This window comes from Vipera berus (assembly GCF_964194415.1).
Source record: "Vipera berus genome assembly, chromosome: 17".
NCBI classification, from domain to species: Eukaryota; Metazoa; Chordata; class Lepidosauria; order Squamata; family Viperidae; genus Vipera; species Vipera berus.
In genome coordinates, this window is record NC_138220.1 from 2842743 (window position 1) to 2867790 (window position 25048).

Here is a 25048-nt window from a genome sequence, read left to right on the forward strand (position 1 = left end):
TCCTGATTGTGCAAACCCCCGCCTCTAATAAGGGGGGAGGGAGGCATGAAAAGACAGCAGAGTAATAACAGAATAAAAGGTTTGTTTGTCAAGCGTTTAACGAAAAAGCGCGATCAAGTCTAATATTCTGCTGAGAAACTATTTTGAAAGTGAATCTTAAAAGTGTTTTGCAATCTCTAATCCAACGGGTTTGTGGCACAGGCGAAAGCTGACAAAGGGTTGTAGTTTGCTGGTGGTTGTGGGGAAACCAAGTTCTGTACCCAGCAGTAGTTTCTTTAATGTATCACTAGGGACTGGAAACTTAAAATTCTGTTGAGAATCTCAAGATGGCACTTGACCTGGTTGAACTGACTAGATGAATTAACGGCAGAACCCTTAAAAGCTGCTGCACTCGCAAAGAGGCATGGAGGCCACAGATGTAGCCTAAGAACTGGAATATCCTGCCATTCTCCAAGATTGTAGAAAGCTAGTGCTAAAAACGCTCATTAACAACTGCGTGTATCTCCCACGATAGTAAGGCAATGACTCAAGAAACTGCACTCCAGATGTCAAGATGAAATTGCTGATCCCGGATGGGTAACTGAAAGGGGGAAGGAGGATATAAAACGGGATTTGTTTTTGCTTTATTGAGTTGTTGTTGTTGTTAGTTGCGAAGTTGTGTCCGACCCATCGCGACCCTATGGACAGGTTTATTGAGTACACACCCATTTTTGACCGTGTGGACCACAACAACAGCAGAACCAGCCCTTAATAAAAGCAGGGATGTTTCCAACAGGCCCTCTCTCTCTCTCGTCTGCTTATCGGAGAATGTCTTAAGAGGGCCAGGAAGCAGCTGAATCCGAACTCAGAGTCCCATCGCTTCCTTAGAAGGAATAGTTTTCTTGGCAGAGGCAGTCGAACTTCGGATTAAGCAAGTTTATTAACAAAATGCCTGCGGAGCATGAGAAAATGAGAATTTTTCTTCCTCCAGCAACGTAGTATATAAACCCTGGGCAGAAATTATAGTCCATTTCAATCTTCTGTCTCCAAGTCTGCAAGATAATGAAGGGGGGGAAAGAAAACAAACCCAGAATTACAGAATGTACAGCAGCGGTAAGACTCGGCAGTGAATTGCTTTCAACCTCATCTCCGAGACAACTTTAGATAAATTGTTGATATGTCAGCCTCAATTCTACTTCTCCCCCCCCCCCGCCCCACAAATTGCAAAACGGAGGAGATAACCACGGGGTCTCCCTGATAGAAAGAGTTGTTCTTGTGAGGACTGCAGTGCAATAAACGTGAAACAGAAAAAATATCCACGGTCAGTCCAGCTGCTTGAGCTGGTTCTTGTGTTCATGAGGACTAGAAGTCAGACGCCAAAAGACATCCTGGATGACCTGTGCTCTGCTTCCATAGCCTTGGAACTGGAGGGGGAGCCCAAATTCAACCCGATGCATCTGTTTGCTCACCACTTTGGTAGTACTCGACCTGCTTGAGGAAGAGCCCGTCTGGGGGCGCGATGGTGTTGTGGGGATAAGCCATCAAGTCCCGGGCCGCCAGGAGTTCCTTGATGTGATGCGGTTGTAGCCGGTTCTGACCCACGGCTACCAACGCCCCCACCATTCGCCGCACCTGGAGTGAGAAGGGTTGAAAACACCAAAGTTCCAGAATCCACACAATTGGGGCAAAATCGGGGAGTGGAATCATGGCACTGGAGGGTTGGGTGGGGTCCTTCAGCAGCCATCTAGTCTGACCCTCCCGAGAAATAGCCATCTGTTTGAAAGAGAAGGAGAACCCGCCCGTCTTCTGGGTTGTCTCAAACACAAGGTTTCTTTTTTAAATCTTCAGCCCAAATCCGTATTGGATCCCAGCTTACCTCCTCTTCCACGAGACAGCCCTTCACTTCTTGGGAGAGGAATACAGGTAGTGTTCGACTTAACAACTGTTCGTTTAGTGACTGTTCAGAGTTACAACGGCACTGGGAAAAGTGGCTTATGACCATTTTCACACTTACGAGCATTGCGGTATCCCTCTGGCCACATGGTCAGAATTGGCGACTGGTTCATATTCATATTTAGGCAGTGTCGAGGGGGGTGTCACGTGATCCCCTATTACGACCTTGCGACAGGCCAAGTGCATGGAGGAAGCCCCACTCACTTAACAACTGTGTTGCTAACTTAACGACTGCAGGGATTCACCTAACATCTGGGGCAAGGAAAGTCGTAAAATAGGGCAAAATTCATTTAACAACTGTCTCGCTTAGCTACAGAAATTTTGCGCTCGATTGTGTCGTGAGCCGAGGATTACCTGTATCGTGTGCCTCTTAAGCTAGCCAAGCTTAGGGCCCAGTGACCTTTCTACAACCCGACCGAGGTGGGCTCCGTGTTTTGGGAAAAGCAGCTCTTTCCTTTAGCAAAGGAGGCGAGGCTGCTGCTACCCACCCCGAGTCTCTCACGTCATTTACACCAGCCGCAAAATTCTCGGCTCCTGCAGGTTGCAAGCGGCACGTGGCCGCCCGCCCGCCCACAACAGAGGGAGGCAGCCGAGGCCCAGGAGCGTTTTGGCAGCTGCTTTCAGAGCTGTTTTCAAGCAAGCGACAAGACGGTGGGGGAAACGAAACCCCCTAAGGCTTTTTTTATTTTTGCAAGTACCAGCTGAAAACAGTCAGCCAACGCAAGCGGAGGAAGCTACCTCCTCTCCTCGTGGCTAACCAACTGTAGGTGGGCGCTTCCGCGAGAGCCAGCCTCATCTCCCTTGCCTCTTGAGTCATCCCCAGCGTGATTCATTTATTCTACCTAACCGGACACAGCCAGTTGTGCCAGGGGCCTGCCGAGAGGCATCCATCTGTATTTTCACGGTGGGCTGTTTGCCAGGTGGCCTCATGTGTGCCCTGTGCAAAGCCCTTTTGGGCTGGCCAGATCAAGCCTCTGGATGGCCGTGGAGGGGAGACAGCTGGCGAGTTAAGAAGGCTTCTTTGGGTGCTCCAGGGACACGCGCTGCTCTCCTGCGTGGGCCACCAGAAGGGGCCGTTGGCACTTCAAGCTGACTTTAAAGTTGAGAGGCTGCCTCTCAAATCATAAAAACGTAATACCTAGGCTTGGGACGAGAGGAAAAACGGCGACGGGAAGCACGCAGGGGCCACCAAACAAGTCTGCCTCGACGAACGCCGCTATTCAAAATGTCTAGTTGGAAAAATTCTCCGTACCTGTTTGTAGAGGAAAGATCGGCTTACAAATTCTAGTTCCCAAAACTTCAGGTTGCTGGAGGGAAAAGAATGGGCAAAAAGGCAGCATTAAAAGCCATATAGGAAGATGCTGATTATTATTTATTAAACTTCTATGCCACCCATCTCCTCTGTAAGGTGACTGCTTTACTGCCCTACCCTGGAGCAGTCAGAGGTCTGCTCAGAAACAGATCCTCTGTGGACAATCTGAATGCAACACCACACAAAATAATCTGCACTCTTCCATGATTTCAGCGAGGGACCAAAATGGGTATCTTGTAACACAGTTCAGAAACGGCTGGGGGTCTTCACGTCTCCTGCCTCAATTTAGCCCCTGGAACTCTTCCCTAACCATGTTGATTAAAAAACATGCTCCGTGGCTCCTTTTTCAGACCGACTGCAAGGCCTTCTTCAGCTGCACGGAACGCTAAACTTTGGCTTGAGCCCCCTTGGCTGCAGCATCAGCAAAACATTCCCGTTCACCCACAAGACTGTCGTGGGTTGATCCGAAAGTGCTAAAAACACCCCCTCATGTACAGGGGCAGTCTATCTTGGAGTGCCCCTGCTGGTGTTGGGATGCCTTATGGCGCACAGCCAATGCAAAGCAGGCTTCGGAAGAAACTTCAGTTCGATGATGAATTTTCCCTGCTGACATTTCTGAGCAAAGGCCGGGCGAGCGTCCGTAGGTGGGCATGCCTCAGCGGATCAATTGTCAGCCTGGATCAGCGTAGGAAAAAAACAACCCTCTTGAAAATTCGTGGGTTCAAACATGATGACTTTTTTTCCCCCCTCCTTCAGATCACGTGGAAATGCCTCACTCAGCTAGCAGGAGGTCCTTCTCCCACTACCTGGCAGGCTGAAGCAGCCCTGAAGGGAAGTCACAGGTGGGCTTTGGATGCGAATTCAAATCCTTCCTCCTCCTCCTCCTCCTTCTTGCATTCAGGTGGCTTTCAGCTTTTGAAATCCAGCCTTTGGGATGGGCAAAGGAAGCTCTCTGTTTAAAGTAAGACCTGACTTGACCCTCGCACTCAAAAGTGAGTTGCGATCGTGTTTGTTTCTGGTTGCGGAAACGAGCTGTACCTTTTTCCCTGCAGATAGAAAGCCAGCAAATCGGGAGAAGGCTTCCACTCCACTTCTTCTTCCTGACAAGCTAGCTTGCTCTGTGCAGAGATCGAATCCTCTTTCGTTGGTCTCCTCCAAGCATCTTGGGAGAGCCCCAACCTACAGCTATGTCCTTAAAGAGCCACACGGCTTTTCTGGGGGTGGGGGCGTCTTGTGGCCCTGCCCACTCCTTACCTAACTCCTCCCACTACAAGCCCAGTCTGAAATAAAGGCACAAGACAAGAGTTTTTGGGTAACCACCCCAGTCTTTTCCCTTTTGGAAGCCCTTCTGACGGACAAGTTTCTGGTCCTTAGGTTTGCAATGAAGTTGGCAAACACTTGGGCAGTTTTGGAGTGGGAAATTTCCGAGTCTTGAGCTTCAGCAAAATAGAAGAGAGCACGATTTTCAGGACCACGGAGAGCTCTTGGACCTTCCCTGCCAGTAGAGCCTCTTTCCATTTCACACTAAAGTTAAATCCTTCAAAACTCAATTCCTGTGATGCAAATTGCTTAACACCAAATCCTCAAAGGAAGGTTGCTTATCCATGGAGGCCTATTAATCCGAGCTCCTCCCCGTTTCATTTTTGGTCCATTTTTAGTAATAAAATATTCCTTTCTCTCCCACCCCCTTCTTTTTTCTTTCTTTTCTTTCTTGCTTCCTGACACCCTTCCAGATGACCCTTGTCAACCTTGGTGTTTCAAAACCATCTCTTAAAATTAATATTTAAAATTAACATTTTCACCACACACACACAAACAAACAAACCTCGGTTAAGAAAAGCAACTGCCGCATCCACACAACATGGAATACCCAAGCAGAACACAGTGAGTCTTTGACTAGCAACCATCAGGAAAAAAATTTATGGGGAAAAGAGAGACAAGGTGCAAAATTACGAGTGAAGTTCTGGGCAGTCTCACCTGTCCTGGCTGTGCTCGGACAGGAAGCCCTGGGCAGGCCTCACCTCCACCCAGTTCAGCGTCTTGATGGGGCTTCTGGCAGGCATCTCTGAGCTGGCCGAGCAGAAGGTGGAGAAGTCGTGGGTGCCCATCAGACACGTGGCTGCTTCCTGCATGGCGGCCAGGTTCAGGTGCCTAAACCAGAGGAAGAAGACTGAGGATGTGCCATCGAGCCCTTTTTGATTCCCAGTGACCACACTGATGGGCGACCCGTCCCTAACTCGTCCTTTGAAGATTTCGGAGAAGGAAAATGCACCGCAAAAAACCTGCTTCTGTTGGCCTGTCTCGGCATCTCTACACAGCCCTACAAAACAGCCCTAGCAGTCCTCCCCCAAATATTAATTTGCTCTGGGGGAAACTCACCTGACTTTTCGAAATGGTCTAGAGGCTGCAAAGTGAACAGAGGAAAACAGCGAAAAAGCTAACGTTCCCAAGGATAGAAGGACACCATTTCTGTCTTATTTTATAATAGCCGAAGGCCCCGGTCATCTGAAAAAGCCCTTTACAGAAAACAATTCTGACTGATGCCTGTTTAGAAATTTGGTCCATTTTTTCACCTGTGTTGTTTTTCTTACGCCGATCAAAATAAGAGCATGGATGAAAGAAGAAATCTGCAAGAAAGCAACAGCGAGGCTGCTTCCAATTCTACCAAGAAAATTGCAGCCACATCTACTGAGGCACCAAGAGAGCAGGCCTCATGGGCCGTAGGACCCAATCCCTTGATTGGATTGGATTGATTGAGACCACCATCTTTTTCCCGTCAGCCTGGCCGAGGCTCAGAGAAAACACGCTGAGCCATCGAGATCGGACGATCCCTGGTGAGACTCGGTGGCTCTTTCAAGTTTCAGATCCAACAACTCCCGGAGAGGAAGCAGATTGTGGAAGTATGTTCACCCACGTCTTGGCACATCCAGTCACTGCATAATTTATGGGTGACCTGGTTACACTGCAGATGCCAAGGTCGTTTTCTTGGAGCCAGCTCCGAATTACTACTCAACCCCAGATTAGTTAAGATCTCGCAGGCCCAGCTGGGGATCCGCAGTCCTGATCTTGTGTCTTCAACATGGGAAATGTTAAGGCTCAAAGTGGGTTTGCAAGCAGGAGGGGGAAGCAAGTGGCCGGATCCACAAACACAAGAGCTCCACCAACTTACCCACGCCAGTTTGCCCAGCAGAGATCCCGTTCAAAGACCGGCAGATCAGAATAGGCTGTGCAGCCGGTGGCCACCCGATAAAGGTACGTCCTGGTTCGCGCCAAGAAGCGGGCGTGGAAGTGGCTGGAAACCCTGCAAGCGCTCAGAACGCTTTCAGAAAGAAAAGGGGGAGAGGTAGGGATTTGTTTTAATTCCTCTGCGGTCTTTCACTCAACGTGGCTTTTATGTAAAGACGGCTTCTTTCGTTTTATCCACTCGACCACAATGCTGTGAAGGAGGTCAGGGAGCAAGACAAGAGCGCCTGTCACAAAGTTCTCCAGTGAGTGTCCAAGACTGAGGGTGGACTCGAACCCGGGCCTTCTCAGTCCTGATTCAACCAGTAATAATTCCGAGGGATCCGGTTGCCCGTTTGAGCACGGACAGAGATTGACAAAGGGCTCTCTTTTAACGCCTCGGAGCAGTGGGGTTAGGGTTATCAGCCTGATACTTCCGCGCCGTTAGGAGGTCCTAGGATCTGCGTAGCCCAGCCGGTTCCTGACACACACACACCTCCCCAAAGGCTGGGGAAGGGCCGGACGTCACATCTGATCATTTCTCCTCTCGCAAAGGCTCACCACTCTCCAGAAGACAGGGCCCCTGGCTCCGCCATTTGGGAAACCAGAGGCAAGGAAATGTGAGCCTCGGTACTGATGCGTTTATTTAAGAAGGATAGATTTATTTGGATTGTTAACCAGGGAAGGGACGGCTTCCCTTCAGACGCTGTGGATGCTCCGTCACTGGAGGCTTTTAAGAAGAGACTGGGCAGCCCTTTGTCTGAAATGGGGCAGGGTCTCCCGCTCGAGCAGCGGGCTGGACTCGGAGACCTCCGAGGTTCCTTCCAACTCTTGTTATTCGTGGGGGAAAATAATGTAACCTCGGTTTCAGGCAAAGGCACAAACGTTAGGCGTTGCCAGAAAACTCTTCTGCAGGCTGGGCTTGGGGGAGAAGGGAAGGGAATGCAGCACGTTCAATGGAAAGCTGGAAAACATGCTGGGTTGGCCTCCGAGTTGGGCTGTCAAACAAAACACAGATTAGGGGACAAAGCAGTGGAGGAGGGAACGACCAGAGTGGGTGAGCGACCCAAAGCTTTCCCATTCTCTTGGCAAAGACAGGGCCGAGGGGGGGAGGGAGGCGAGAGGGGCTTATCCCAAGAGGGGAGGGGAGCTTTTCAAATGTTCAAAACAGGCCTTTTGTTTAAAAGCCACAGCAGAAAGGAAGAAGCAAGGTTGGCCGTGACCCTGGAGGCCCAGGTTCTATTTCATTTCTGGTTCAGAGTTCAGGACCCTTTGACGGGGCCGACGACATGAATCTGGAGGCTGAAGGGGAAGCCAAGGAGAAGGAATGGGGAGGGTGGGAAGAGAGGCCTGTTCTGCCCTTCTCTGGAGTGGAACCGGCTCTCCCGCCGTGGTGCAGACGTGGGGGCGAGAGGACCCAGCTTATGTAACATCTGAATGAGACGCAGCTCCCTCCTTGTGCCCAAGTAGCCCAGCCCACCAGCTGAGTAGGTGCGCGCTCTGAGAACGGTGCCACATTGCAAGGATGCCATGACAACGCGTGGAGATCACAGTGGAGAAAAGATCTGGCAGCATGATCCACTCTGATCTGACTTTCAGGGCCACTGAAAGAACAGTCCACAGGGAGGAGGGATAGACTTGCCCTAAAATGAGTACTAGAGCCACGGTTTTACAGAGTAACACAGTTGGAGGGGACCTTGGAGGTCCTCCAGGCCAACCCGGCGAGCCAATTCCATCTGGCTCAATAGCCTACCACCAAAGAGATTAAATCCACATTTCTGGAAACTTCCAGAGACTCACCGGATGGGCTCCGAACGGAGATGCTTGTTGAGCACCTGGACGAGGAGGTCTTCGGAGAAGGGGGGCTGCCCCTCCTTCCTCTGGACATCCAGGTGGGCAGTGTTGCAGAGGGCATGCACCCCGGCGTCTGTGCGGCTGGAGACGACAAATTTGATGGGCTCGGATGCTCTCAGATTTTCGGCAGCCTTCTGGGAAGGTGTGTGTGTGTGGGGGGGGAAGAAACAGACCCTTAGCTGTTGGGGGTTTAGATGTCTTTCACTTACAACAGAAAAGGCTGGAGGAGAAAACTCACAGCGGCATCGCAGTCCAATTTTGCTTGACGGTTGCCTGAAAGTTTTTTTTTCTTTTTTAACTCCCTACATCAGAGGTCCCCAACCTTTCCAGGGAAAGGGAAGAGCAAGCGAATTTGCACGTGCGTGCACACGCATGTGCAAATGGGGCTGCCAGTGCCTGTGTGACTGCTAGCACAAGTAGTGGGGAGTGTGCACGCACCAGCCAGCTGTTCCAGTGGCCAGCAGAGCAGGGACCAGTAGTGGGCCGCGGCCCACAGGTTGGGGACCCCTGCCCTAGATGACCAGGTGCAAAGAGCTAGTTGCAAATTAAGTTTAAGTTTATTGAATTTATATACCGCCCTTTTCCCGTAGGACTCAGGGCGGTTTACAAAGTATTTAAAAACATCAATACAATACAAGAGTTAAAAACAGTTAAAATCCTCCTCCTCTAAGGAGGCGGCAAGTTGGAGGGTCGTGGCAGAGAACAGTTGGAAAAGCTCTCACAGACGGGGATGGGAGCAGGATCCAGGATGATCCTGTTGCAGATAATCCTCCCAAGGCCAGCAGGATTTTCTTTACCTCTCCTGCATTTCCCTCCCCTCTTCCTGTCTCTCCAAGGAGCTGAGCCGTCCTGGGCACCCTTCCTGCTGCTTTTGATTGCCTGGGAAGAAATTCTTGGCTCTGGCACAGACTTTTAGGGTCCAAGAAAAAGATTTCTTTTTCCCTTTAGGCAGAGATCTCTTCTGGATGGATTTCATTGCAAAAAAAAGGGGGAGAGAGAGGAGGGGGATGAAAGATTCTAGCCAGGAAAGTGAGACATCCCCCTCTCGCTGCATTCCAGCCAGCACATTTAAAAGATGCAAAGCAAAGCACACAATTCAGCCATGCTGGTTTCCTTGGGAGAGCTCCAGATTTTTGAAATCATCCTTGGGAAGAACAGCAGGCCCAATTTTGCCATTTTCTCCCTTTTCGTTTTGGGGTAATTAATAAAACTGCTGAAGTGGCTGTTGCTTTCTCAGCAGTGGATCAGCCCTGGGCAAAGGGGATTCCTTGGAAGTGAAGCATACCAGCCCGGCTGATCTCTAAAGATCGCAGCAGCAGCGAGCGGTTGGGAGACAAGATCACCAGGAACGTCATAAGCTCCGTGGGGCAGCCTAAGGGAGCCCAAACAATCCAGAAGGGGGCAACAGTGAGCTAAACAGCACAGAGGCAAGCCAAGCTAAGCTGACTCCCCCCACTTAAGGTAGCCGGTGACTTTGGGTCCTTCTGGGTGTGGAAAAGCTGAGCCTCGCCTCCTTTTGAAAGGGGCCCAACGCAGCAAACGGGACCCCTTTTCCCGCCCCAGGTGGTGGGTCAATCCTAAGACAGTTCCTTACCTCCAGGTGATTTTCCACACCAACAGCTGACATGCTGGCGGGCAGAGCCATCACACCACTGCAGGGGACGAAGAAAAAAACGAACAGCGAAATTATTCTCTCACGGTGATGTCAATGCAACACCTGCTGGATTCCAAGATGGACAAATCAGGTGCTTTGAGAAGATGAGAGGTAACCCCAGTCTTGGGTGTTTATCACCCTTTTTCTTTCAAGAGTTCCCTATCCAGCTGCCTCTAGTGGATTCCCAGCCATCAGCCGAGAAATTCTGTATATTCTTCTTTGCTATCTAGAATTCCTTTGATTTTTTTTCCTCTGCACCTTTTTTTGGAAATCCCATTGGCCTGTTTGCCCCTGGCAAGTTGTTCCTCAACAACATACCCAGGTCTCTGTGTGCTCAACATTAGCACACCCAAAGGAACAGAGACGTGCCAAAACTGGTAACTCTGGCAATTTTTGAACCCAATACCACAGCACTGTAGTCTCCTACCGGTCATTGTTGAGCAGGTACATCCCCACAAAATTAACTTGTTCAGCTGCCTTAGTACTTCTGGCTGTTTCTGTTAATCCAACAGCAGCTTCCGTTCTCCATTTTTAAAGCACAATACAGATAATTACAGTAAAAATTATTATTCCCAATTCATTATCTGCTTTTAGTCTCAAAGTTAAAGCAAGCAATAGTTCTGAAGGCAAGAACCAAAATATATCCACTCAGGGTAGGTTAAAAGAAGAGTTTTGCTAAGAATGAGTGGCACAGGCTTTTGTGTGAAATAATTGCCTTTTTAATAGTAAAATGCCTAAGAAGGTTAAAAAGCAAATGAAAATATTAAAGTGGCAGGTGCAGACACAAATCCATATATGAATAACAGCTGTCACTGACGTGCTAAATTCCAATTATTCCAATTCTTCCTGCCATCACTCAACCTGGCAGATTTCTCATTGCCTAAGAACAGGGTTTTTTCAGACTGTTCTGGGAACCCTGAGGTTTTGTGAAAGACTTAAGAGCAAAAAAAGAAGAAAAAAAAAGACTTGAACCCAGCCGTTCTTCAATCCTGAGAGCTTTGCCTCCTTATCGTGATTCCGAGAACCATTTTTTTTTAAAAAAAAATCTTGGTCTAAAAAAGTTGGAAAACCTCTTGTCCAAGCTAACAAATTAGGGCAAGAAAAAAGGGGTGGGGGATGGTTTTACCCTGTCAAAACTGAGGGCGGCGGGGGGGGGGGGAATGTGATAATCCTTATTCTCCCAAACGGCTGAGTTAATCTACGCTGCGTCCCAACAAAGGACTTCAAAATCAATTCTGAAGCAGAGTTGCACGCTGCTGAAACTTGGCTGGGTTCCAACAGTATGGAAATGCAGTATAGCCGCCATCTCATTTGATATGGCTTCTTCCAAGTCTTGTGGTTCTTGAAAGACGAGCCTCTTGAAACCTGGATGACGTTCCCCATTCCTACGTTATTAAAAAGTTCAGACTTATGTTGTTTCTCTCCTTAGTGAACAGAAGAACGGAGTTGGAAGGGACCTTGGAGGTCATCTAGTCCATCCGCCTGCTCAGGCAGGAGACCCTAGACCATTTCAGACAAGTGCCTGCCCAGTCTCTTCTTAAAAACCTCCAGCGATGGAGCACCCACAACTTATGCAGGCAAGTCCTTCCACTAATTAATTGTCCTCACTGCCAGGAAATTTCTCCTTAGTTCTAGGTTGATTCACTCCTTGATGCCCTCAAGTTGCTCTAGAGAATAGATCCACCCACTCTTCTCTATGGCAGCCCCTTAAGATATTGGAAGACTGTTATCATATCAGTCCTTCTTTTCACTAGACCTATCGAATTCATGCAACCGCCATATATTTTAGCCTCCAGTCCCCTTAATCGTCTTTGTTGCTCTTCGGTGGCCAAACGGGATGCAGTATTCCAAGTGTGGTCTTCTGACATGACAGTGCAGCGACAAATTTCTTAGCCGGCAAAAGTTTTAGGTTCCCCTCATGGCAGACCGTGTAATTTTGATGGCATATTTGTCTTGTAGCTCTAATTTCTAAGCCGCAGCACAAGACTGCCATTTGTAGAAACACATTCAGCCCTGCGGCTAAACCCAAAGGGACGTAAACTTTTAAAAGGAATGTTTACATGCCAGGCTTTCAACAAAGCGAGGCCTCTGTCGAAGCAAAAGAATGAGAAAAGTGCCGGATTAAAAGAAACTTTTCCACTGATGGCGCTTTAAATGCATTTGAAGTAACTTGCCTTTTTATGGCCATTTTTGACATCCCAAATACTTGCTTCCCCTTGCGATTGAGACATTTACCGGACGAGGGTGACTTCATTTCACATTTCCCCCCACATTTCACATTTTTGTCTTCCACAGTGGGCTGAATCGGACTGTCAGATAGAGGCAGGGTTGTTAACTTTGACCCAGAACCCAAAATGCTAGGAAAAAAACACACAATAGTTCTGTGCATTCACATAGGACTCCCTTCAATTTAAGCAACGATTCAATACAAAATAGCAGAGTAGAAGCGGGAGGAGTCTAGAAGTCCACGCTTGGCACATGGCCCCGGGGTTCCTCTCTGGCTAACGCACCCCATTAAGGGCATTCCTAGCGATTGCAATGAAAAACTTAAATTTCCTGCCTCTAGCCTTCTGAATTTAATCCTCAGATGACCCAAGGACCTCCCTCCATCGTTGTTTTCTCCCTCGTGGTTTGCTTTGGTTTTTCCCTACCGCCGCTTTCAAGGTTGCATTTGTACGCGCTGTTCTTCGCCTTACCTATATTTGGCCCCGAAGTATTGAAAGAATATTAAGTAGCGAGTTTTGGTAGAGTTCATTTCGGCTTTGTCCCCCAAATTAAAGTTGCAATTCCCATCAGCCTGGGAAAAACGCATGCCCAAGCAAAATATTGCTTTGCAAAGCAGAGGGATTGGCTCGCCTCTAAAAAAATGCAATTATTTTTTTTTGCTTTAAAAATGTTTTTTTAATGAAACAAGACAATCCCCCGGCTGCTGGTCCAGGATTTTTTTCCCAGGCTCTAGGCGCCTGGCGATAAAGGCCCCTTCCAAGGTGTCTATCCGATTGCCTGCCCCGGCCGAATACATTAACTCGACCGTTTTCAGACATGCCACACGCTAAATATTTCTCTCTTGCTTGGTTATTTCCCTTCCCCTCTTCCCCGGGGCCGGTAATGGATATTCCCCCGCCCCAACTGGTTACCTCTTGCTGGCAGTCAGCCGGCCGCCTAAACTCGGCCCTACTGAAAAGATAGGGCGATTGCAAGGGGACCTAAAAGGGGCGACGTCGCGCCTTGATTGCAACCTTCGCCTATAAATGGAACGGCGGCCAGGAGTGGGAGGGGCTTATTCAGCCGGAGCTTTCCCGAAGGGAGCTGGGGAAAATTCTCAGCCTGGCAGAAAAACGCCCAATTTCTTTTGTGCAAAATAAATAAATAAAATAAGTAAATAAATAAATCCCAATATATCCAAGCAAAGTTGAAAAGCTAGGTGCGTTTTTTGTTGTGGTTCTGGGGCATCCTAGAGGCGTTGCGCCTCTGACCATGCGCAGAATTCTTTCAGTGAGAAAATATTCCAAAGCACAGAAACATCCTTGTGGATTGTGGAGACTTAACAACTCTAATTATTTACCCTCTTGTCGGTCATTGGTAATGGAGTTTTCACTAAAGAAACTGAACCTCTGACTTTTATAAACCCCTGTCAAAGTGATGAATAGGAGGTTGAATCTGTAACAAACGCCCATTTTCTCCTAGATATGGAGAAAAAACACTTTGAGTGATGCCAGAGAGAACGTATGGGTGGGTACTGACTATATCAGTGGTGGCGAACCTTTTAGAGAGCAAGTGCCCAAACTGCAACCCAAAACCCACTGATGTATTGTTGGGTGCCATTGGGTGGGCATGGCTGCAGCGGTAATGGCAGACTGGGTGGGACTAAAAGGTTCAATCAATCAATTCCAACTTTGCAAGATCTTTTTTTTCCTGCCAGAAGTTGAAATTGATTGAACTTTTTTCTTCTTCTTTGTACACGGTGGCGGAAAGCGAAAAGGTTTTATAAAACCCAGCTGAAGGCCTACTAGGACTGGGGCGATGGCGCGCGTGCCCACAGTGAGGGCTCTGCGTGCCACGTGTGGCACGTGTGCCATAGGTTCACCACCATGGGACTATATCGTGTTAGCCATGGTTAGTTCAGGGCTTGTTTTTTTTTTCCCCTTCCAACTCTCCATGTTGTGAACAGGCCAAGAATAAATTCCTAGTTGGGCCCGCAATTCTTTTTGGCAACTAGTGAGAACTCTGCTCCCAGACAGAAAAATGAAACAAGAATGAAACAAATAAACAGCAAGCCTCAAGGCTTGGCAACCGTCAGGCATGAGTGCTTCTAAAAAGACCACCCATTATGATACCCACCACAGACGTCTGCCTCTGTAAAAATTCGAGCTTTGGCTTAAAAATAAACAAGCTTCTATCCCTTGTGATTGCAGAGATACCTTCTCCTTTGTAAGCAAGGATGTCTTGTTACATTCTCTGGGCTGATGTGATTGAATTAAGCTGTTCTAGAGAGGATCAAGATGGAGATTCCCATTCAGGCATGAATGCTGCTCTTATCCTGCCTCCCTGGGTTGTTGTACAGCTAAAACAGCTGGCTGGCATCTGGAAGGAAGTTCAGAGACAAAAACTTCAGGACTTCAAATTAAGACCCGGAAGAGAACTAGCAGGAAGTAAGTTGCAGTTAAAATTATGCTTAAATTCTTCTACGTAGGGAAGCCCTGATATATACACACTCATTCATTCTTGGTGAAGGCAAGCCTGATTTTTTTATAAGGCCAGCAATAACTTAAATCTACTACATTTGACCCCCCCCCCAAAAAAAGGCTGGCCTACAGTGAGAAAAAGATTGCCAAATGTAACAATTTTGTGTGTCACTTGGAGTTTGGAGAAAAAGGTTCCCACGGCTTTGTGTGACGCAGGATGAGGATTAAACAGCACACCCTCTGCTGCTGATTTCTGTTGAGGCCTCACCCGTGCTAGATTAATCTGTTCTGGGCCCAGACAGTCTTTGAGATTGCAGAATTGGAAGATTATGTCCTCAGGATCTTTATTCTAAATGCCCCCCACATCTGGAGGCTTCAAAGGAGCAGGGAGTGAAGTATTTGACCCATGTCCTACGCCCAAAAGGCTCATATTTTTTTTAAAAGAGTCCCTAATTTAGGAGTTTGGGAAGACAGTGGTGGGTCCTCCAAGTAAATTTTGGAAGAATTTACAGGGCAAATTCCTGGTATGTTTTCAGACATCCTTGCAATCATAAGGGCTAGAGACTTGGCTTGCTTATAAATGCGTCATCCAGCCTGAAGGAAGTCCCTTGACTGTTTCAGCATGAGACATTGTCCTGTTACACACACACACACACACACACACACACACACCATCGATGAAGCAAAGGACAGAGTAATGAGCTGGATTCAGTTCTTCTTTAGGAGCAGATTTCTGAAAATTCAGACGGGACTGCCTGCCTAATCTGTAAAGGCAGTGTCCGTTCTTGCCTTTTTTTGTTTTGTTTTTGTTTTGTGAGTTTCTGCAAACATATTCCTGCCAAAGAAGCACATGATAAAATCAGCAGCTCTTTCATTGCAAGGCCGTTTCCAGCTGCAAGTTACAAATCGGCCAACATTGGAAAGAGCCGCCATCTCTGCGGGAAAGCCATTGTGAAGGAATTGGGAGAATTGAGGGAGGGGGCGGCTTGCTGGGGTTTAGGTCAAAATAATCCATGGGAAACTTTCTGAATCTGCAAAGCACATATAAATGTCAAACTAAGGATCCTCCTCAGTGCTTTTTAACTCCCTGGATGAGCTTTGGAGAGGCAGATTAATGTTGGCTGCCGGGTGCTCTGAATCGAACTGTCTCTACTGATTTATTTCTGTGGTTATCCAAAGAGAGCTTCCCTCCTGCACAGTTTGTCCCACAAGGATCCCGACAGGTAAACTAGCAATTCCCCCCCCCCCGCCCGGGTTCATTTACAGGTAGCCCTTGACTTACCACCGCAATGGAGGCCCCAAATTTTGGTTGCTAAGCGAGACTTTTGTTCAGTGGGTTTTGCCCCATTTGACCAGCTTTCTCACCCCAAGTGTTAAGTGAACCCCTGCAGGCGTTAAAGTCAGTCACACGGTCGTTAAGCGAATCTGGCTTCCCTACCGACCGGTCAGAAGGTTGCAAAAAGCCATCCCCTGAGCCCGGGACACCGCAACCGTCATAAAATCCGAGTCAAGTTGCCAAGCGGTTGAATTGGGATCGCGTGACCACAGGGGGGATGCTCTGCAACGGGGGGGGGGCGTAAGGGTGCAAAGCAGTGGCGTCTGCTTTTCAGGGCCATCGCAACCTTCAAGCGGTCACTACACAAACCGTTTTTGTAAGCCGAGGACTACCTAGTCTAAAACTTCACCTAACCCGCAGAGCTGTTTCGCCTGCTGGGCTAAGCGCTGGCTGGTTGGCTTGCGGTTGATTGGAAAGTGGTTGATTGGAAAGTCTGACCTCTAAACCTGCCTCTGGGTGAAGAGGCTGCCTTACCCGGAGCGGCTGAGATAGGCCAAAGGTGGGGGGGGGAGAGCGGACCCCAGTCCCTTCCCCAATTCCTTTGGGATGGATTACCCTGCCCCAGGTGAGGCGCGGGGCCAGCGCACTCCCGGCTGCCCTCTAGAGGCGGCGGGAAGGTTTGCCAGCCGGATCGGCCCGGCTCCGAGCGCAGCAGCAGCGCCGGTGCCAAAAAACGGGGCCGGGGCTGCAAAGGCGTCGCCTTTCCCCCCCCCAACCCCTCCCCACCCTCGCCGCCTCCGGGAGCTGGGCGAGGCGGCGGCTGGGCGTCGCTGCAGCGAGTGCCGGAGTTGGCCGACGCTCCCTGGGCTGCTGACAGCTCGGCTCCGCAGCCTGCCTCTTCTCTCCCTCTCTTCTCCCTCCCCCCCCACCAACCAACCCCTCCGCCTTTCTTCCAGGCGGCCAGCCGTGCGCCAAGGCGAGGGCGTGCGCGTTGCGCAGGGCGTCCCCGGACCGGCTCCTTCGCTCGCTCGCTGGCTGGCTGGCTGGCTGGCTGCAGCTTCTGGGCGCCCGGTTGGAGATGCGCCTGCCCGGCTTGTGAGCGGCCTCTCGCTCTGCCCCCCCCCTCCCGTCCGGCCCCCCCGGCGGCCAAGATGACGGTGGAATTCGAGGAGTGCATTAAGGATTCGCCCCGATTCCGGTAAGGGAGGCGTCGTCTCTCCCCCCACTTTGCAAAGCGCGGCCGTTTTCTCCCCTGGCCATGGCTTTTGCCCGCCGCCGGGTTGGATTGGCGGGGTTCGAGGTGGAGGGAGTTTGGGGAGGGGGCGTTGGCGAGCTTTCTCCGGGGGGGGAGGGAGGGGTGGCAAGGGCCGCTGCGGGTTAGTCGCGCAACGCACCCTCTTCACCCGCGCCGCGCGCTCGCCTATTGTTAAGATTCCGCCCGCGATTCAGCCCTCGCTTCGGACGACGTCCCCGCCGCCGTGTTAGCGACGCGAGGAGGCAAAATGGGGGCGGTGGAAAAGGCTCCCCGTTTTTTCCTCCCGTTTGCCTGCAGCTGCTCGCACGGGGTGGGGGTGGGGGTGGGGAATAGAGAAGGTATCCTTTAGGGCTTTCCACACCACCACCCCCGCCCGTCCCCCGCCTTCGCTACCTCGTCGGGAGGAGAAAGGACGGGAAGAGAGGGAGCGTGTACTTGCCTACAACTAAAGCCTTGCCCTAGGCTGATTTCCCTGGGGATAACAGCTCGGCTGCTTGGTCTGCCTCATGAGAACTAGTCACCTGGCTGGCGTTTTGCAAGGGGCCCGGCCTGCTGGCCACACGAAGCTTGGTTCCATTGACTTTGCTGGGGTGGGGTGGGGGAGAGAGTGGCATGCGCATGGCTGGGCGGTTGCAGGAGCCCCACGCCAGACGGCGGTGGTGGTGGACCAGGGGCCTCCGTGCATCTGCAGATGCCCATCGCCAGCCTTCTTGTCTGGTGTGAGAACAAATAAAGGAGCGTGGAGGGAAAAAGGGTGGCGCGGAAGCATCCCTCGAAAGCCAGCCTGGACCCCGTCCTCTGTGTGTCTGTGTGTGTGTAAAAGCAGAACGGGGGGAGCAGCTTGGGAATGGTTGCGATGGGCTTCATCCCTCTGCCCCCAGACCCGCGGTGGTGACTTAGCAGTGGGGAGGGAAGGAAGGAAGGGACTGCTGCAATCTCCCCCTCCCCTCCTTTGGTCACATCAAGGTCGTCCGTGGCCACGCGTGTGTGCTGGAAGGGTGGAGGCTGGGAGGTTGAGACAGACACGGCTGGCTGCCATCCTGATGCACATGGGCTCAATGGACAGGCCGGGATGCGCTGGCTAAAAATATGTTGGAAGGGGCAGTCTGGCTCAAGGAAGGGGGGGGGGGAGCCAGCCCTGTTCCCAAAACTGGAAGAGAGCAGTGTGTGTGTGTGTGTGTCAAATGCTTGCTGGCGGGCGGACGTGGGAGTGTGCTAATGTGTGTGCCTGTGAGGATCAGCACTGTATTGCTATCTGTTATTTATTAGTTATTGATTGAAGCATGAGGTCTGCTCCACTTTTCAGCCCAAAAGGATCCCAGAAAGGAATTAAAGGAAAAGACACAGCATAAGAGGATAAGAGGAGGGGGAGGGAAGAGGAAGTCCCTGCACCAGCCTTGTTGAGAAGAGAAGGAAAGGCCGGTGTGTGTGTGTGTGTGTGTGTGTGTGTGTGTGTCACAAGAGAGCTGTAATTTACTGCCCCCTCCCCACACACCTGTTAATTTCCTCTGGGAAGCTGAAAAGCAGGGAAACAGTGGCATGTAGTCTCTGAGCATGCGCTGAAAGCTACTAGATCTGGGTTGCCGCTGTCCAGATGTCTCTTAGATGGCACAGGAAAGCTAGTTTCCTCTTTCTTTTGCTCGGCCTCTCGGGATCGCGCTTTTGCAGCACTGTTCTGTTGCAAGGTGGTAAAAAACGTGTGTGTGTGTGTGTGTTGTTGTTGTTGTTTTGGTTTATTTTAATTTTTTTTGCTTCAGGCCTGGCCATCTGGATCGAATTTTCTTTTCTCTCGGCAGTGGCTTCCCCTGCGATCCTCCAGGATTAAGATTAAATATTAAGCACCGGAAGCAACATTTGCTTATTCAGGGTTTAGGAGCTTCTCTGTTCCCTTTAGTACCTTGAAAAGGTACCGGATTAGGTAAGATTTGAATGCTCCAATTCCAGGCCTTTGCTTTGGTCTTGATTCTGTCCATTGCCTCCGTTCCTTCAATAGTGGGAAACAGGGGTGTGTGTGTGTGTATCAATTATGATCCCTTTACGACTTCTGGACTTCAGCTCCCAGAATCCCAAGCCAGCCATTCCTGCTGAGCCATTCAGGAATTCTGGAAGTTGAAGTCCACAGGTTGCCAAGGGCCATAATTGCCCACCCCGTTCTAGATCATTATTTAAGGACTAGTCCTGACTGTCGCTGTCCATGGTACTTAGGGTACTTTAGATACCCAGAATTTGCAGGGGTCGCCCTTCTTTCTCTTCAGGTGTGGCCGGCTTTCCCAGCCACACCTTTACCACGTGAGAATGCAGAATGAAGAGGATGTTTGATTCTTGTGGGATTTACCGTTGGGATCCAATCCTACTTTTTTTCAATAAGGCCATACGAATTTATTTTGCGTACAAAGCACATGTCCTGAGCTGTTCCATTCTCCGTGGATGAGCTTGGATGCCATTTCCTCCAAGACAGAGCTTCTCAATGGGGGCAGGCAGAATTCTTTCCTAGCCTTACCTGGAGATATATCCCAAACCTCCAGGGACTTTTTGCAAAATGAAATTGTTGAAGCTCACATTTTGCAGTATGACCCGGGGTTCTTGTGGGTATGCAAATATGTGCTTCCTCCACGAGAGGATTGTGGTTTGCCAGCTCTCGGCGCTTCTGAGACAGAGGTATATTTGAGAGGCTTTGTTGCTCTGTTGGCTGGGAACAGCAAGCCAAAATGATGGGAGAGCTTGCCTAGAAAAACTGCATTATACTTTTGAGGGATTGGGGATTTCGAGAAGAATGGTCTTATTGACAGAAGGCAACCTATTTGCGAGACGGCATTGAACCTAACTTGACACAACCCGCTGAGTGCAGTGTGGTTTTCCTTTCAGGTTATTAGACACGGCATTGTTACTTGTTCTCTCCCCCTTAACGTCCAGTTGTTTGAGCATTGGTTTGAGAAGTGTACTTCGCAAGCATCCAATTAAAACAAAAATTGGCCCGGATTGGGAAAACTGCATTCCGTCAGGATTATAGAGGCATGTTGGTTGCTCTGATGTAAGTTACAGACGTTGCTGGCCCTGATGAAATCTTGAGATGAAATCTCCTCCCTCGGCTTGTTGAGTGAGCAGGGCTGGGGAGTTAAAGCTTGTGGATCTTGCTTTAAGCCCCCTGCGTTCTCTGCTTGGGAAAGGAAGTGCAGTGGCTGGGGTTTTTTGGCAGCCGACTTACCCAGAAACTAAAGATGCTATTCTACCTTGACCTTTCCACGTTTCCAACTTGCCTGTGTGATTTGCAACTAGAGGCAAAGCAGAAAGTCCCAGATGTTAGAGAAAAACGGGTGCACTCTGTAAAATGAAAGGCGAGGGCAAATTGGGGTGTCGGCGGGGGGGTGGGGGGGTTATGTAAAATAAGAGGAGTGCAAGACTAAGAGAGCATTTGAAGAGAGGTCCCTGCATAATGCTGCTTTTGCATGTGTGCTTCATTTGAAATGGAACTTTGGAGGTGAGATCTACACAAGGCTGGTGAAACGGGGGGGGGGGAATTTGGGCAGAGTTTTTCCGCTTGAGTTGATCATTTCCCTTCCCCCCTTTCCGACAATCTAACCTGGCAGATCAGTGGCTGCGTTTCAGTTCTGTTGCAGGGAGGGGAGGGATGGGTGGGCTGGAAATGCATCCTTGGCCATGGGCCAGATCAGTGACCTCACTGATCAGATAGCCTCCCCCTGTGGCCGTGACCCTTTGTGATGGGACTCGGAGGTGGAGCGTACGGGCTTTGGTGTGTGTTTATTTAACACATTGCTGTGGGGCTGGCCATCTTTGTTGGGATGTGCTCTTTTGACAATCCCAGGCGCTTTGGTGTCGTGGCAGCCGCCTATCGTTTGTGCTGAGCTGTTCACCCTCACCGCTGAGTTTGCAACATTCGGCTGGGTTAGGGGCAGGGGGCTGCTTACAAATCGGGTGGAAGATCAACAGGAAAGCTCAGGGCAGCCAGATTGGCCAAGAAGTTGAGAAGGCATCCTAGAAAAAAGGCAAGCAGGAAATTGCGTAACACAACACTGACAGGAAAAATAGAGGGATGGGTGTCTATAAAGCCACCAAGAGTTAAACTCAGTCCAAAAGAGACTGAATGTTTATTAATGTAATTGTTAGCCGGGTTGGGCAGTCCAGACAGATTCAAAATGGATATCAGGGTTATGGGGTTCAGGATCTGGACATCTTTCAACACTGGGTTTCAACTTTTGGATCAGATCAGGGCAAAATGTCAGATGGTTGTTTCTTAAACTTTTCCAACGACGGAAGAGCGAACGGTTATTTTCTTTTTTAAAAAATGTAGAATGCCTGTGGTTGCTTTTTTTAAAAAAGAAAAAAACGGAGGGAGTAACCAGAATACTAAAAAGAAAGCACGTTTTAATGATACTCTGCTTTTTCCTAGCTTTTAACGCACTGATGATAAATCTCAATAGAATGAATGAGTTTGTGTGTGATGGATCGTTTCTTCTTGCTGGGCTTGTGAGTTGTGGAAGACAGTGGGGATCGTTGCAGTTCATGGGTCATTTGGCCTGTTGGAAGGTTGATTTAAGTGTATTGTGTTTGAAAAGCTTTACAAACTTTAAAAAAAATCAGCTGTTTTTTTAGCAGCCCTGTGGAAACGTCGCTGGGGAAGGTACCGCAGCGCATCCCTTTTAACGTAGAGATAATGTAATAATGATAGTCCTCAACTTAGGACCACAGCTGAGCCCAAAATTTCTGCTGCTGAGCGAGACGCATGTCAAGCGAATTTTCTCTCATTTTATGGCTTTTTTTTGCCACAGTGGTTAAGTGAATCACTGCAGCAGTCGCTAAGTGTGAAAAACGGTCTTAAGTCCCTTTTTCAGTGCCGTCGTAACTTTGAACGGTCACCAAACGTCGTAAGTCAAGGACTGCCTACAATGATTTGCTTCCTGGGCGCCAGGTGTCAGAGAAAAGGTTTTGGTGCTGAGTCCCCGTTTCGGCATTCACCTTTGTGGAGTGTGAAGCTGCCAGCCCAACCACCTTTTCGAATCGAAATATAGCCTTTCCAACGTTTTGCATTCGCTTTCTGCTTTCTCTGCATATTGTTTGCACTTCTTCTTGCAGATCTGCACTTCGGAAAAAGCCGTATCGACAGTGGTTTTATCTTATTTAGAAATTTATTTGCAGGGTTTTTTTTTGAGGGGGGGATGTCCCCCAAAAGATGATGACCTGAGACAGTATCACAGTGGGTCCCCAACACGAGGCCCTCCTGATGGGAAGACAGTTCTTGGTTCTCCCAGTTCCAATTTCATGGACACGACTGGGATTTGCAAGAGGCTCAGCCCTGTAAAATATCCAGCTGGAGAAGGCCGGTGGGTCAGTCTGAAGACAAACAAATCAAAGTCCTATAATGGCATATTTGCAATTCAGAGCTTGCCTGCAGCATTTGGCTCTCCCTTCTCTCTCCTAATTCTCTTTCTTTTGTCAATTGGTTTTCAAAAATGTGTCTTAAAGTGTGAACAACAATGGAATTGGTTAGCAAAGGAGGCCCAAATCTATAAGAACTAGGAATATAAGAAATATACAGCGAGTGCAAAGTAAGGGGAGTGTCTGTGGGGTTGGTTTGTTGGTTAAAACGTTGCTTGTGCAGTTGCCTTGAGCATAGATCTCAGGAACAGCGGACATTCCGAGAAAGCAGAAGAACGAATGAGTACTTGAGGGCGATGGGGGTTGTAGTCCAGCCCATCTGGGAGACCTAGGCTGGGAAAAGCGGATCTGAAATGGATGTTTTGGGGGAGGCGTGTAAAAGTGAATTTAATTCTGTCTAATATATTAAAAAAAAAATAAGATGGGGAAGAGTCGACTTAGATCTGTGTTGATCCTATCCAGCCTCGTTGGTGCAACGTGGACCTTGTAGAGGCAAGCCTAATTTCAGGAAAACAAATCTAATTACCTGGAAAGACCTGTTTGGAGTGCATTTTTTCCCCTTTGGTTCTGCTCGGGTTCACTCACCCAATCGGCACTCACGGTGTCGCCCGAATGAGGAGTCACGGCCCTGACGTCAGCCGCCACGGCTTGGCTGACTCACTGTCACCTGTGACTGGGGATGCCGCTCGGATCTACATTAGGAAAGCGGGAGGTGGGTTTGTTCTTTGGGAACCCCATCACACCAAGCCACAGCTTGCTTCATTGTGGGCCGGTCCTGAAACCTATTTTTTTAAAAAGGGCACCCAGCATTTTTATGTCTTTCAATGGGGACGTGTTGGGAGTAATGTGATTCCAAGGACGGCCCCTTCAAAACGAGGGATGAAAAAGTTATCCTTTCAAATAAAATTAAACTCCTCGCTCTCCTCTTATAGGATTAGCTTGAGGATATCCTGGGGTCCAGAGTTATATTTTGCGGTGACGCCCAACGGGATCTTGTCCACGTTGTCAAGGCGTCACATCCCTGATCTATTTAGGTCACGAACGGCAACCTTGGGAAGAGATTTCTAGGTTTTTAGGTAAAATGTTTCCTTAAAAACCAACCTAGACACCCCTGCCTTTGTTCGCCTTACGCCAAACCTTTAAGTTAGTTTCCACGCTGCAAAAGTTTATTCTGGAATTGAGCCAGGCTCGAAAGCTAAGCCCTTTCTGTCAAGACTGGTTGGATGGATTTAATTCTTGGGAAAATAAACACAAAAGGTGTGTGTCTCTGTATGTGTATCAGCCCACACTTTTCCCCTGCTTTGGATCCCATTTTCAAGCCGGTCTGTTGAAAGGAAAGGAGTCAGTGAGCGCAAAAGGCAGGAAGGTGGGAAACGGGGGATTAAGGCGGGTGGTTCAAATTCAAAGGTGGAAGCCCCGGGCAGTAACAATTGCTCGGCTGTGAAATAAGTCCCCGGTTAGCTTAGTCTAAACAGATTTATGCAATTCTGGCCTGTGAGATAATGTGGTTTCCCCAAAGAGAGATGGGAGGATGCAGGTCTGGTGCTAATGAATAGCCAAAAAACAATACTGCAACTGCAAACCAAGGAAGGAAGGAAGGAAGGAAGGAAGGAAGGAAGGAAGGAAGGAAGGAAGGAAGGAAGGAAGGAAGGAAGGACCTTGGTTAGTATTAGTATTGAACTTGGTCTATTTTTCTCTGAGTCGGTGTGGGCATTGTGTAACGGCAGCCTAAGATTCCAGGCATTGTGTGAATCCAGAAAACGGGCTAATTCCATGTGCAGGGTTGTTCTCTTGAAGCAATCTAGCACTCCTCATCTCTGACAGATGGATGTTCCAACCTGACTCTCCAGGGCAGTGAAAAGATTTCTGCCACATTGGCTTTAAAAACAGTTTTTTTAAAATATCCCCCGTGCTGGGCTGATGCATTGCTGTAGTTATAAACCATGATTTGAGGAGCCAACAGTGAGTTGGGTGCACATTTAGTCATGGTGTGTTTTAACCACGTTCCACTGACGGCCTCGTGCATTCGAAGCTAAGGCTTGTTTATAAACATGGTTTAGGGGACCATTTGCAGTCATCTGAATTAAGGGATTACAGGGCCGTAAAAAGGGGGGCTTTGCGTCCACACCGCGAGGCCGACCAATCAGTCGCATCTGGATGCATTGTATTGTGCGAACTGAACTTCTTCGTTAGTCCCAGGATGCTGTTTTCCTTAACCAGCAGCGGCTCCTGAGGCCTACGGAAAGAAGCCTTTCGCATGTCCGAATGTTCATCTTCAGAGTTTGGCTTAGAGGATTCTGAGATAGTTGGATTCGGTGGTTCGGATTGAAAAGTTCTCCGAAGTTCTGGGGTTGCCGCTTGCTTTGACCCAAGCCGGTGTTTCTCCCTGCCTTGGAAGCTGCACGTTGTTCACCCAAAGAGAGACACGGAAGGATCTTCCTTAAACACACTGTTGATTCCTGGG

At 49.2% G+C, this 25048-nt stretch overlaps 2 protein-coding genes across 2 annotated transcripts in view; one reads left to right on the forward strand and one right to left on the reverse strand.

The window, feature by feature from the left end:
* Nucleotides 1-595: 595 nt before the first annotated feature.
* PUSL1 (pseudouridine synthase like 1) lies at nucleotides 596-12894 on the reverse strand. The gene is made up of 8 exons (XM_081341124.1): nucleotides 12671-12894; nucleotides 9915-9972; nucleotides 8267-8454; nucleotides 6414-6563; nucleotides 5222-5395; nucleotides 3185-3239; nucleotides 1449-1611; nucleotides 596-1031 (listed from the first exon to the last, which is right to left on the reverse strand). Exons 1-8 carry the CDS (start codon nucleotides 12784-12786, stop codon nucleotides 1012-1014), a joined length of 924 nt encoding a protein of 307 aa, XP_081197250.1. The 5' UTR covers nucleotides 12787-12894; the 3' UTR covers nucleotides 596-1011.
* A 4116-nt stretch (nucleotides 12895-17010) lies between these two features.
* ACAP3 (ArfGAP with coiled-coil, ankyrin repeat and PH domains 3) overlaps nucleotides 17011-25048 on the forward strand; it is a 53976-nt gene continuing 45938 nt past the window's right edge. The window contains 1 exon segment of the mRNA XM_081341529.1: nucleotides 17011-17133. Coding sequence (XP_081197655.1) covers nucleotides 17087-17133 — 47 coding nt within the window. The 5' untranslated portion in view covers nucleotides 17011-17086.